At 38.5% G+C, this 12,297-nt stretch overlaps 1 protein-coding gene across 1 annotated transcript; it reads right to left on the bottom strand.

Annotated features, from left to right (window-relative positions):
• Window positions 1-1,247: 1,247 nt before the first annotated feature.
• On the bottom strand, window positions 1,248-2,901 carry LOC127348109 (protein FAR-RED IMPAIRED RESPONSE 1-like). Its single transcript, XM_051374207.2, has 2 exons — window positions 1,746-2,901; window positions 1,248-1,294 (listed from the first exon to the last, which is right to left on the bottom strand). Exons 1-2 carry the CDS (start codon window positions 2,899-2,901, stop codon window positions 1,248-1,250), a joined length of 1,203 nt encoding a protein of 400 aa, XP_051230167.2.
• Between the last annotated feature and the right edge of the window lie 9,396 nt (window positions 2,902-12,297).

Raw genomic sequence — 12,297 nt, 5'->3', positions numbered from 1 at the left:
GCGGTACGTCATGTGTATATGTTTTAGATTTATCTATTTTTTAACTAAATGTTTTTAGCATTTATTTTTTTAAACATTTTCTTGTTGTTTCTTCCAGCATATTTTGATGTGGACGAGGCGGACCCTATTCATCTTGCTGCAAGTTTTGCAGAACATGATCTGAAGTACTATGTTTTGGATAGGGAAGAGGCATGTTTGTCATGTTTTGTTTGGCGCTTATATTTTTTCTATTACAAGTATTGCGAATGCTTTCTTATTTCTCGTGGGATTGTTTATTTTCAAACAGGTCTACATTGCTTGTTGCGATTACAGCCATTGGTGGGTTATCTTTGTCGACATCCATTTCAGGAAATTTAGAGTGTCTAGCTCACTGAAGTTGACTGAATCTCAGATGGCTTCTACTGAAAGAATTGTATGGTTTTCGTTGCAATCTAGCTACTTAAATAATTATTTGCACATGACAACAATAACTTTTATTTTTTAATCTTTCAGTGCAAATCATTCAAGAAACTTTACAGTCATCTTCATGGTGTCGAGGGATTAAATATCTCATCGTTCAAGATAAAAGTTTGCGGCACCCCTTCTTGTTCAGAGTAATCATCTTTTCTTAATGTGAACTATGATTTTATATTGTTTCTTGTGTTTGGATTTAGTTGTTTCTTTCTTTACGACCATTAGGAAAAGCGCGGCGTATTTGTGGTATCTATGCAATGAGGTTCATTTGGATATTCAAGGCTAATTTTTACCCAAATGTATTCAAGGTAGGTAATGTGTTGTGTTCATACTTTTATTCAATAGTATATAAGGCAGGTTTTTAGTTATTGTTCACTGTATAATAGTACATGTCAATGGTTCTTTTTAGTACTTGTGCATCCTTTTTTTTAGTAGTTGTGAACTTTTTCGTTCGGCGCTCGTGCATTCTGAATTTTTGTGCATTTTTTGTTTAAGATAACTAATCATTGTGTTGTTTCGTGTTTTTCAGGCTGACATCGAAAGTTTTCGACAGTTCTTCACCGGAATGATGCTCACTTATGATTCTCCTGATTATTTGGCAAGTTTCGTACGCGAACAGATCGAAGAATTCAAAAGTAAGTACTGTTTTTTAATGGTTAACCTTTATTCACCAGTGAAGTCAATGAAGTGAACTTGATTGTACAAAAATAAGTAGATAAGAACATTACATATCCATTTCCATTTTCTGTATCATATATTCTAAATATTCATGTGGCCTCCTCCTTGATTTATTCCTACTTTTGTTGCTCTCCTTTTGATATCCTTTGTTCATTGTCGACCTCTGCAAAATAAATAGATTTTAAATTTATGTTTAGCTTGTCGGAAAAAAGCAGATTATTTGCATCAGTAGGTTTTCATCACTGACAAAGTAACTTCATGGGCACACTTACCTTGTTAATATGTTTCTTGTACCAAAAACTAGATATTCCATGTTGCATCTTATTCTTCCGTTGTGGTAGTACATACCGTACGTGTTTCCTGGTTGTGTTGTTCTTTCTGTTGTGTTACTATCGTTATTTCTGTGTGTGTTGCTTGATTGATCATGTGTTGTATTGCTTGTATATCTCTGCTGTGATCTTTCTTTGCTTCTTTGCTTCTTTGCATGTCTTTGGTGCTGTCTTTGTCTCTCTGCTGCAATTTGTGCTTTCGGTGCTTCACATCCTGTTCATTGTGTCCTGATTTTTTGCAGGGTCCGCATTTTATTTGTCTTGTTTTCTGTCTTTTTTCTGAACCTGGCATCATTCTGTCTCCTCTTTTTGTTCCTCTTCTGTCGGACATTGGTGGGTCACGTAATGTTTCGTTGCTACCTGTTTCTTCATCGTGTAGTTTTTTAGCTCCTTCATCTTCTCTTATTGCTGCCAGCACTTTTGTTTCCATATCACGCATACACTGAATCATGACATTATATGCTTTGTCATTTGGGCACGCTTTGTTGCAAAGTTCTGCCATATGGCTCATCACACCGGCAAACTTTAGTGTTTCGTCTCCGCAAGAGGCATCTGCGACATTTCCTAATGTTGCGAGTTCCATGTCTATGTCTTTTCTCCATCTTTTAATCGCAAAACTCTCTGGCAAATCATTGATCTCCATGTGAACCATTGCTTTTATTACATGGCAGCAATGTATACCATCCCTCTGCATCTTTTTGCAGGAACACATGAAGTTCTTTTTTTCATCGTCAAATGTGACGTCAAACAACTCCCTTTTGAATTCCATGTGGTTGTAGAATTTCACTATTCTTTTCAGCCGCAGGTGGCGATCAGGTTCAAGTGATCCATCTACCTTGAATGCCGTGTTGTTTGTGATCTCGATCTGGAACTTCTCGAATATTTCATGCGTGAATTGTTCAAGAGCTTGCTTCTCAAACGGATGTCTTGTTACTAGTTTTGCTGTTTTCAGTGTTGATGTGAGCTTCTTCTTGTCCAGGGCAGATAAGCACTTGTCTTGTATGACCTCATATTGCTCAAGGAACATTGTTATTGTGTCTGTGTGCTGGCTATAGCATTTCCACATGTTATTTGTGCTCTCGCTCCTTCCTGTGCTTGATGAGAATGGGTAAAATTTATCCATGAAGTACGCTGGTACCCACCTGTGTCTTATCCTGAATAACTTGCTTAGGTGTTCTTCTCCGCCAGCATTGTAATCCTTTATCACTTTATTCCATCCCATTTCGAACTCATCTGGTGTGAATGCGTTCTTCGCAATGTACATTAGCATTTCCGACAGTCCTGAGTTTTTTGCAAAGAAGGTGCTCTCTTTCCGACTCATCTTGGTCACGATGTGGTAGTAGCAGTTCCTGTGGGTTGTAGACTTTAGAACTGTTTGTATTGCTTTCTTCATTGCTTTGTCCTGGTCTGTTATTATTGTCTTTGGTTCTTTTCCACCCATGGCCTGAACAAATGTTTCCAGAACCCATATAAATATTTACATTGTTTGATCCTTCAGAGCAACGGCAAACGATCTTGTGGAGCCGTGATTATTGACCCCAACTATAGGAACAAATGGTAATCCATACTTATTTGTGCTGAAAGTTGTGTCGAAAGATATGTAGTCACCGAACAGCTTGTAGTTCATTACGCACATTGCGTCCATCCAAAACAGGCTGCGAACTCTTTTTTCGCTGTCTATTTCCATGTCATGATAGAAGCCGTGTCTTGTTTCTGGAGTGTCTTGAAGCGTTCCAGGCACTTCTGGATGTCATGGTCCTTCTCTATTTGTTGTTGTTTACTCTTTATGTTGCTTAGATCAACAGCATCGAAGGGTATTCCACGGAATTTCCCTCTGATCGACCGAAAGATTAACATCATCTTCCTTGGTGGCAGACGTCCCATCTGTAGTAGATGAATTAATCTCCTGTCGAGATCAGTCATCCTTTTGTGACAGTGTGCAAACCTAATTAGATAGTCTGTTGGTTCCAGCGGGTGGTTGTGTTCTAAGTGAACCTTCTTGATGTACTAGTATCCATCAAATTGTCTTACAATTATGTGTGCTTTACAGCCAGTCTTCAGTAGTACATTTGTTCTCCTATGCGACAATGGTTCGGCATCTGTGTTTGTGCATCCTTCTTTGTTACATGCGAACATTTGCATGTACATTTCTCCGTTTTTTCCTGATCTCTTGCTGCTGAACTTCTTCACTGCAAATCCTTCCTTTTTTGCATACAGAGCGTATCAATAGAATGCATCGTCTCTTGTTTTGAAACGGGCACCTTCCTTTGGTATAGCTGCACTCATAATCTCTTCAACTGCTGGGTAGTCATCTGTGCTGAACATATTTTCTATTTCCTCTTCCATCTTTGTTGGAGGATCTGGATTTATTTCTGGATCATCATCCTTCAGTTCTTCTTTAGTTTCTTGCTTAGAAGCTTGTTCCTCCGAGGGCGAGTTTGATTCTCTGTCTTTGTGGTTCTGCGATGATGAATAAGCTTCCTTTTGATTTGTTTCCTTTGAGACACTTGTTTCTTCGTCGGTACTTCCCATTCCTCTGGATTCCTGAAATCATAACATTCATATTGTGCATGAGTTTGGGAAGGTGGTGTTCCAGATGTTTAGATATTTTAATGTTTATTTCCACAAATAACAAAGTGTGCACTGTTTTTTATATCGAAAGTAATTACCTGATGATCGATGATTTTGTTTCCCGATGTTTCTGTACATGTGTATGCTTCATATGTTTCCTGTAAATTAAAGGCATACAATTAATTTTTTTAATTCATTAATTTAAATGTAATTGGTAATTATAATACATACATGTAGCTACTACCTTTGTATTGCTTGTTGTGCTATCACTGGAGTTGTTGTTGGCTGTAGCAAACTTCATTTCCTGCAAATAAGTAAATCAAGTAAACTTTGTGTTAGATTACTGGTTTACTGATGTCTCTCCAAATTGCATAATCATCATTTATCTTGTATATAATTCTTGAATTGTACCTTGATAATTTTTTCTGGTATTGGTTGCATGTGTGTTTTCCTGTCATTCTGTTTGTCTGGTATACCATAGCTGCTGCTTGGTCCTGTATGTTGTTTCATTCTTACCTGGTCGCTGTATACCTCCTGTGAATTGGATATAAATTTAATTTTGTCAGGCTATTTTTTAACCACAGATACTTTTCTGGCCATTGCGAGAATTGTTGATTAACTGTAATATACATGCCTTCTTGATGTCTTCTTTGTTTTATTGAGATTGTTGTCGGGAGGCTTTGTGCTTGTCTACTAGCTTGATCTGTGTGTGGTTGTTGTCGTCAGACATATCATCGTCCTCGATTTCTTTGAATAAACCCTAAAATGGATAAATAATTACCAGGATTTATCCTAACAGTTTTTTTGATTTTGTACTTAGCTTCTATAAGCTTTGTTACGTACCTCATAACTTGATGAGTTTCTTTGCATGTATTTTTCATTTGGTGCAATGAGCTGCTCTGCTGCTTGTTCTTGACACATAATTATGCTTTCCTGATTCTTCGTGATGCTTTTGTTTCACATTGTTGCCATCGGCACCACTAAGACGATTGACAGTCAATAATACTACTATCTCATAAAATAATCAATTTTAATTATATTTGTTAAATTGATTCAATAAAATCTAGTTGTGAATTTTCATTGCCATGTCTAGTAATTAATTTTACCAACCTTCGTTGTGAACTTTTGCGATTGATTTGATTTGATGTTGCTTGCAAGCAGGGAAGGATGCTCTCTTGGACAAGCGTAGGAGGGCGCATAATGATTGATTTCCATTGTTGAGCTGTTGCTGGAAGCTTCTTCCTTCTTTACTTCTATCAGAGATCATTTGAGGTGAGCACACTGCACTCTGTACTGTGACTCAGCTTGTTTGAGTTTATTTTGTTGCATTTTCTCCCTTTTATTCCTCCACGTGTGTATTCTTGCCTGAAAAAACAATGAATATAATTTTTTTTGTACATGCATGTCAAAAACAAAGAAAAATAGTTTATGTTGTGTACATTTTAAATAAAAGATGTATGATAACATTACAAAATAAACCACAAAAAAGTCATATTATAGTTAGTGTTTCCTGATCATTATAGGCACAAGGCGGTAGTTACGTACTTGCTGGACTCGTTAGTCTGTTTTCACCATGCATTGTTACTAGTACTTGTTAGTATGGTGATTTAGTACTTCCTGATATCACAAAGTTTAGCACTATAGCGTAACGGGGAGGTGCTTGTAAGTAGAGTAGATTTCGGTAAGTTTTACCATTTTTGCAACTTTTGCCATCTGTTCTGCAGTTAGTGGTATCTTTACTCCAGGTGGCAGCTTGTTCAACCACATTATTGGTTGTTCTTCATCCTTGTTCTGTTGTGCCCATGCTTCATCCATCTTCTCTGATGTGTCTCTCTCTTTTTTTTTTCTCCAGCTCTGCACGAGTATGAAGTGTTGAAGTCCATAACTATGAAGAGCAAGCGTGGAAGGTTGAGAAGTTTGACTGCTACTTTTGAAAAAGTATTCAGAAGCAAATGTGCAAGCTTGAATTTAAGACTACTTTTGATGAGTACCCAGTATTTGAACTTATTTAGTGCCACCTGTTTGAGTGGTTAGTCTGTGACTGTTTAGATTCCAGAACCAATGAAAAGGAAACCTTGTGAATTTACCTATGTGGATATTCCTGTCTGATGTACTGTGCACGTTGCCTAATTCTCCCACCCCTTGTTTGTTCCCTTGCGTTGTTGTTGTTCGTCCTGCACGTTCGAATTTTGAATCGTTGGAAAAAAAATAGATCGAAAAATTGCGATTGACTGAAGTACATGTTAGTAGTTGATGGGGTTTCAGATGTCGAACGAGAAAAATCGGGATAGGGAATATTACGTTTGAAATCTTCGAATCTGGAATCTAGATGTTTACCTTGAGCTTGTGATCGTTCGTCTTCCTTCGTCTTCCTTGGTGGCTCCGTCGTTCCTCTCGTCTGGATCTTGATTTGAATTTTGAATCTGTTGGAGAGAGAGAAAGGGATAGAAAGCGTGATCCTGATGGGTCCACCAAAAGTGGAGGATTAGTTAAGATATCTACCTCCGATATATTTTCTTTACTTGTATGCGTGGGCCAGCTTATGTCATTAAATGGGATTTGATGTTTCAGTATGACATGTGGGTCCTTCTTACATGCAGTGATTCCTTTTCTGCGTGGATGACATGTGGGACTGTGGATGGGAGGACTGATTCTATTTCACTTTTCCCAATTTTTCTTCTGTGTCGTCCCCGTAATTCTTGCTGTGATCCGGCACTCACTGATCCGTGAGTTATCTTCTTTCTCTCTCTTGCCCTACTCGTACGCTTGCGCCAACATCTCCAGATCTGTTTTCTGAAACCTCTCGTCTGATTTTTCTCCAGATCTGTTGTCGTATGATTTTTTTCTTCAAGTGTTGAGTGTGGGCGGCGGGTTCTCAATAAAGTGCCCCGTTTATTTTTCGGCTTGTTCTTTGTGTTCTCGTTGTTTTCTCCTATTTACGTTTTTCAATGAGTGACGATGTTGATGTTCCTCGTGATGGTGAAGATGGGGACACCCCTGAATTGTCTGAGACGCAATCTGTTTCAGTTGATGGTACTGAATTGGTGACTCAGGAATTCATGGTGCGTGAACAGCTTGAGCAGGAGAGGATAAGGATGGAGAATAAAGTATCTGCAGCTAATGAAAAAATTGAAGAGCACCGATTGAGGAAATCTTGGTTAGTTTAGTTTTTTTTATTCCTATTTGTTTGTTCTTGCTTCTGTTTTTTTTTGATGTCATGATCATGTGTTTATGTGTTATTGTTTTCTGTTTTCCAGTTCTATGCTTGTTGGTTCATCGGAATTCAGTACAAAATTTAGCCTTCCAAAATTCAATGCTGTTTGCAAGTCCCTTAGCCCCAAACAAAGGGGTTATGTTGCTGATATAGGTCAAGAATCTCTCCTTGACCTTCGTCTTGAAGAGTTACCAAGGGCATTTGTTGCCTGGATTGTCAGCAACTACAATGCATCACAGAGGATGTTTGTGTTCAAGAGTGGGTTTGAGTTTCCTTTCAATGCATTGTGTGTCCACAAAGTGTTGGGAATACCTATTGGTGGACGGCGCATCCCTGTCAAGTGTAGTGATGAATTCAGAAATGTTGTCAGGAGTCGGTCGTGTTGTGAAGGCACTACCCCAACTATTAATGAGCTGATGAATTTGTTGTCTGCTGACTTGGAAGAGAATGAGTTCAAAACATATTGGATGATGTTCTGTGTTAGTGCATTCCTCTGTCCAACGACGTATGAGTGTGCCAGTCCTGACTATCTTTCAGCACTTGAGGGTCCGTCTGAGGAAATACGTTCGTATGATTGGTCTTCAGCAGTGTTTCATAAACTTTCAGTTTCGATGAAAATATTTGTTGATTGTGGTCTACAGGGTGCCCTTTGTGGTTGCTTGGTAGTTCCTTTGGTCAGTAACGCCTTTAGTTTCTCATCAGCTGCTGTTGTTATATTATTGATTAATTTTATTTGAGTGCCTGATTTTTTTATTGTTGTTCTCTGTAGATGACTTACTTAGAATATCTTGATATACAAGTCAAGGAGCTTGCTAGTGTTGTTCCAAGAATTAGTGTGTGGGATTCAGAAACGGTTAGTCAATTTGAAAAGCTTGACTTGGTTTGTGTGGAGGATGGAACCTATGGCAATATACCGGTTAGTGTGTTTCTTTATATTATGATGAGCAATACCTGATTTAAAATTTTATGTTTATGTGCTGTCTCTAAACTGTGTTTTTTAATTTTTCTTTGTGTGTGTTATAATTAGTTGAAGGATGTGAGACGAACTCTGTTTCATCAGAGTGTTTCTTGACTTTCTGCATTGGAGATCTGCATCCCGGTCTTGAGACGTTTCTTTGCTCCTTTGTGAAGCCTGCATTGCATCCGTTGGTACGTTTATTGTGATGTTTTGTTTTAATTGACATTTATGTGCCTTTGTAGTGCAATGTTTTATAGTTTGAACCAGGTTGTATGCAATTAGTATCTTCTTGTTATATGATTTTGTTTTTTTGATTTTGCAACAGGCTGTTGATGACCTGAAAGAAATTCAGCAGGGCTTGTACAATGAAATATTCTCTGCAATCCAGCCAATCATCAACAATAAGATTGCTAATGTTTTGCAGCTTGCAAGCCACTATAATGAACGGAGATTTTGCGCATCTGAAGACAAACAGGGTGGTTCTTCTTCAAGGCCATGGTTGATAATATGGCCAATTATGCAGGTATACTCAATGATTTTGACCATATATACCGGTCGAACGGAATTGGTGATAGCCCATCTGTTGTTAGATCTGAATCAAAACAGGAAGGCTCCGTATTGAAGGACCAAACGTACAGCTTGCCAGAAAGCCAGAACAGGAATCAGGGTATTGCTACTAATGCTGGTATGTGCGATGACATGTGGCGTGAGCAAATTATGTCGATTAGTCAGAATGTTTATAAACAGATTAGGTTGCTTCAACGACTTATACCTATTAATTGCAAATACACACCTAATGCATTGTATAAGGAGTATCTGTTGAATCTCGAAGCGTATCTTGATCGCGTCGTGGAGGATCTTCCATCAATACTCCCATCCGAAGGAGCATTGGACTTGCTTGTCCAGAAAGGAGTTGTTTGCAGCTGTTGTGGACTTTTGAATAGTCCTCTTGCTTGTGAAACTTGTAAATGCTCGATTCTTGCCGGAGATACTGATAAGAGCTTACCTGGTGAGAGGTTAAACATGCCATGTGGGACCACGATGAAGGTGAATGACAATGTCAGTCAAGCTGATGAAGCTGTCCTTGGTAAGATTGAGGTTGCTTTTCCTGATTCCACTAGCAAAGGCAGTGGCTCTGCTGCGTGTTGTTCAGGTTCTACTACGAAACCCTGCAAGGTAGACTCTTTGGCTTGTGTTACAGCGGATGGAGTCGAATGCAAAGATGGCTCATGCGGTAATTCTAACGATCCAACAGTTGAAGTTAAAGAAACTGGCAATAAACTGGGAGTCGGAACTCATTCTCATTGCACCACAGGTGCAGAACCTCCAATCAATCCCACTGCTTTTGCTGATGAGCATGCTAAGGTTTCCACTTCTAATAATACAGTTACTGGTCGTGAAGACTCTCTTCCACTCCCTTCCTCGAAGAGAAATTCTTCTCAGTCCCTTGGCTTCCAGCATGAGTCGTCTGCGAAGAAACAAAAGATGTCTGTGCTGGAGAAAAGTAGCTCAAAGGTGGCAAGTGAAGCAGACCAGACAAGTTATAGGGTTCCATGTGACCCGTTGGATGAACCTTCAGCTTGGGAAGAAATAGAAAGGATTGAGATGGAGAAAAAGCTTTCAATGAAGAAATTTTCATATTCCTCGTCCTCAGATGTCTTGTTGCCTGAACATTTGGTCCCTGTTGGAAGTGTTTGTGTGCCATCCAGTACTCAACGCCAGTATCTAGACGGAGGCCCTGGTATGTCGCAACCCTGTCAACCAGGATTGTCATCAGGTTATCAGGGCATTCTCCGTGATCGAACTGCAAAAACATTCCATGGAGGGCCAAGGACTGTTAATTTCCCAGACCCTCCCGCCTCCCAAGTTATTAACATTGATGGTTTGCACCTGTCAAATTATTCTTCTATGCAAGGAGTAAACACTAGGTTTGCTGGTTATAGACGTGGGAGATCTATTCCTTATGAAGGGTCTTCTCTTCAGAGCTCTTACAGCACTGGTCATAATAGCTCTTACAACATGCTTGGGCGGCAAACTTTTCAGAGCTCTCAAAGTGCAGGACTGTATAATAGTAGCCAACATGATGATGAGGACGTGGGTGGGAACGCTGATTATGTGGCTCCTCCCTTTCCGGAATTCATGATTCGATCCCCACATGTTCGTGCTACACCGCAGTATCATCAAAGCAATTATGGTCAATAGCAGGTACGATTTAACACGAGCATGTCACAAGGCGCAGATAATAGAGGATCAACAACAGGGCTTTCACAAAGTCAAACTTTGCATCATGGAAATCATCGCCCCTTTCTGTCAATTAGAGATTCCACACAGGCTGAGATTGATATGATGGAGTGGGTTCGAAAGTATTTACCAGCGCAATTCGGAAGAAGGTATCCTACTATTTTATGTTACTTGTTTTTCCATTTTATTTTATCATTTTAAATAAACTTTTGCTGTGTTGTGGTTTTGTTTCGTTGTGCAGCCCAAGGATTGTTGAAACAAGGGGAAGATGGGCTACTCACAGAAATTTTGGTTTATCAATGCAACCTAGTGGTTACGTTCATGATTATGTTATGAATGTATTTGCTGCCACTGTAATGGAAGAGCAGTATGAGAACAGTGTCTTCCTTAATCAACGGCGTCCCTAGTGCCTAAAGTACATAATGTACAGTGAGAGTGTAGTAAGTTTCTTCTATTTCTTTTTTGCTTATTAAATATGGAATTTTTTTGTATTTTTTTTCATTGGTAATTGTTTGGCAGAATGATAAAATGTGATTTTTTTTTCCTCTCTACTTTGCTAGAGGGCTTTCAGGGAATTGGGTGCTGATCCAAATGCACTGAAGAATTACATTATGGAGCCTAATTTACCCTGCAGGATATATAACTTTGATGTTGTGAGTATTTTGTTTTGTATGATATTTGTTTCTTTAAGATATACATTGTCAAGTATGCCAAAGTTTTCCTTTGATGTTTTATAATTGAATTTGTGTTCGACTGCTATTTCAACTCTTTTGCAATTATTTTACTTTCTTGGTATTTTTTAAACTACCTTTGTGTTTTCAAGTTTTATTTTTGGTCTACTTCTAAGATTTGGTTGTTTTTCAGGTAATTCTTCCTGTTAGGGACCATCACTTTTGGATTGTGGTTGTCGCTAATTTCATCCGACAGCGGTTTGAGACATATTGTCCTTATTATGATGCTACTGTAGCAGAAAGTATTGCAAATACTGTTATTGATAACTTCAGGAAGGCTTATAGAGCAGCATACTACTCTGAGCGTTATGATATTTATAACTTTGAGGTGGTGCCTGCCCAAATCGTTTCTGAAAACCTCAATGAGTGAGTAAATTTTTAATATATTACATTTATTAGTGTGTTTCAATGTGTGTTTGTTTTGTTTTCTGGTAATCCATATAGTCACATTTTATTGTTATTACTCATACTGTTTTTAGGAATGACTCTGGACCTCAAGCCATGAAAATAATTCTTCAGCATTGCGGTGGTTTCCAGCATAAAATAAGAGAAGTAAGTCTTTGTCTATGTTTTTGCTGGCATATGTAACTGTAGGTTAGTATATAATTTTCATTTGTTAAATGCAGAATGATGTTATCAAGCTGCGTGAGCAACTGGCGTTCTATATGCTAGCTTTCTAAGGTAATACAAAGAAAATGCCTGCAGTCGTTGATATCATGAGAAAGCATTCGAGACGGTGAATGTTGTTTGAAAGGGAGGTACAAAACCGTTCGGAAAGAAACATGTCTCTTTGTTTGTATACCGATATTACCATTGATTCTCCGTTATGGTTGTATCTATATTTTAGTTGGTGCTTTAACTATTTGTAACTGAACCCAAGAATCTCGTGTTTTGTACTGTCGGCTTGTATTAAATACCCGTGGCTTCCCTTTTCTGGCATATATTTGTATGTACTCGTACTCTTATGCCTTACGTACTTGATATTTTAGTCCTGATGTACTTATACGTTTATTGTGTATGTGAGACAGTCACTATTCCTTTGTATGTAACCTCAATTTATGTAGATGTTATTGTCTCGTGTTTGCAGCTGGAATCCTTGGACCATGCATGGTTTCGTTTTCT

Source organism: Lolium perenne, chromosome 4 (genome assembly GCF_019359855.2).
Source record: "Lolium perenne isolate Kyuss_39 chromosome 4, Kyuss_2.0, whole genome shotgun sequence".
In the NCBI taxonomy this organism is placed as follows: domain Eukaryota; kingdom Viridiplantae; phylum Streptophyta; class Magnoliopsida; order Poales; family Poaceae; genus Lolium; species Lolium perenne.
The sequence above is the reverse complement of the archived record's forward strand: the minus strand, read 5'-3'. Positions and strand labels throughout refer to the sequence as shown.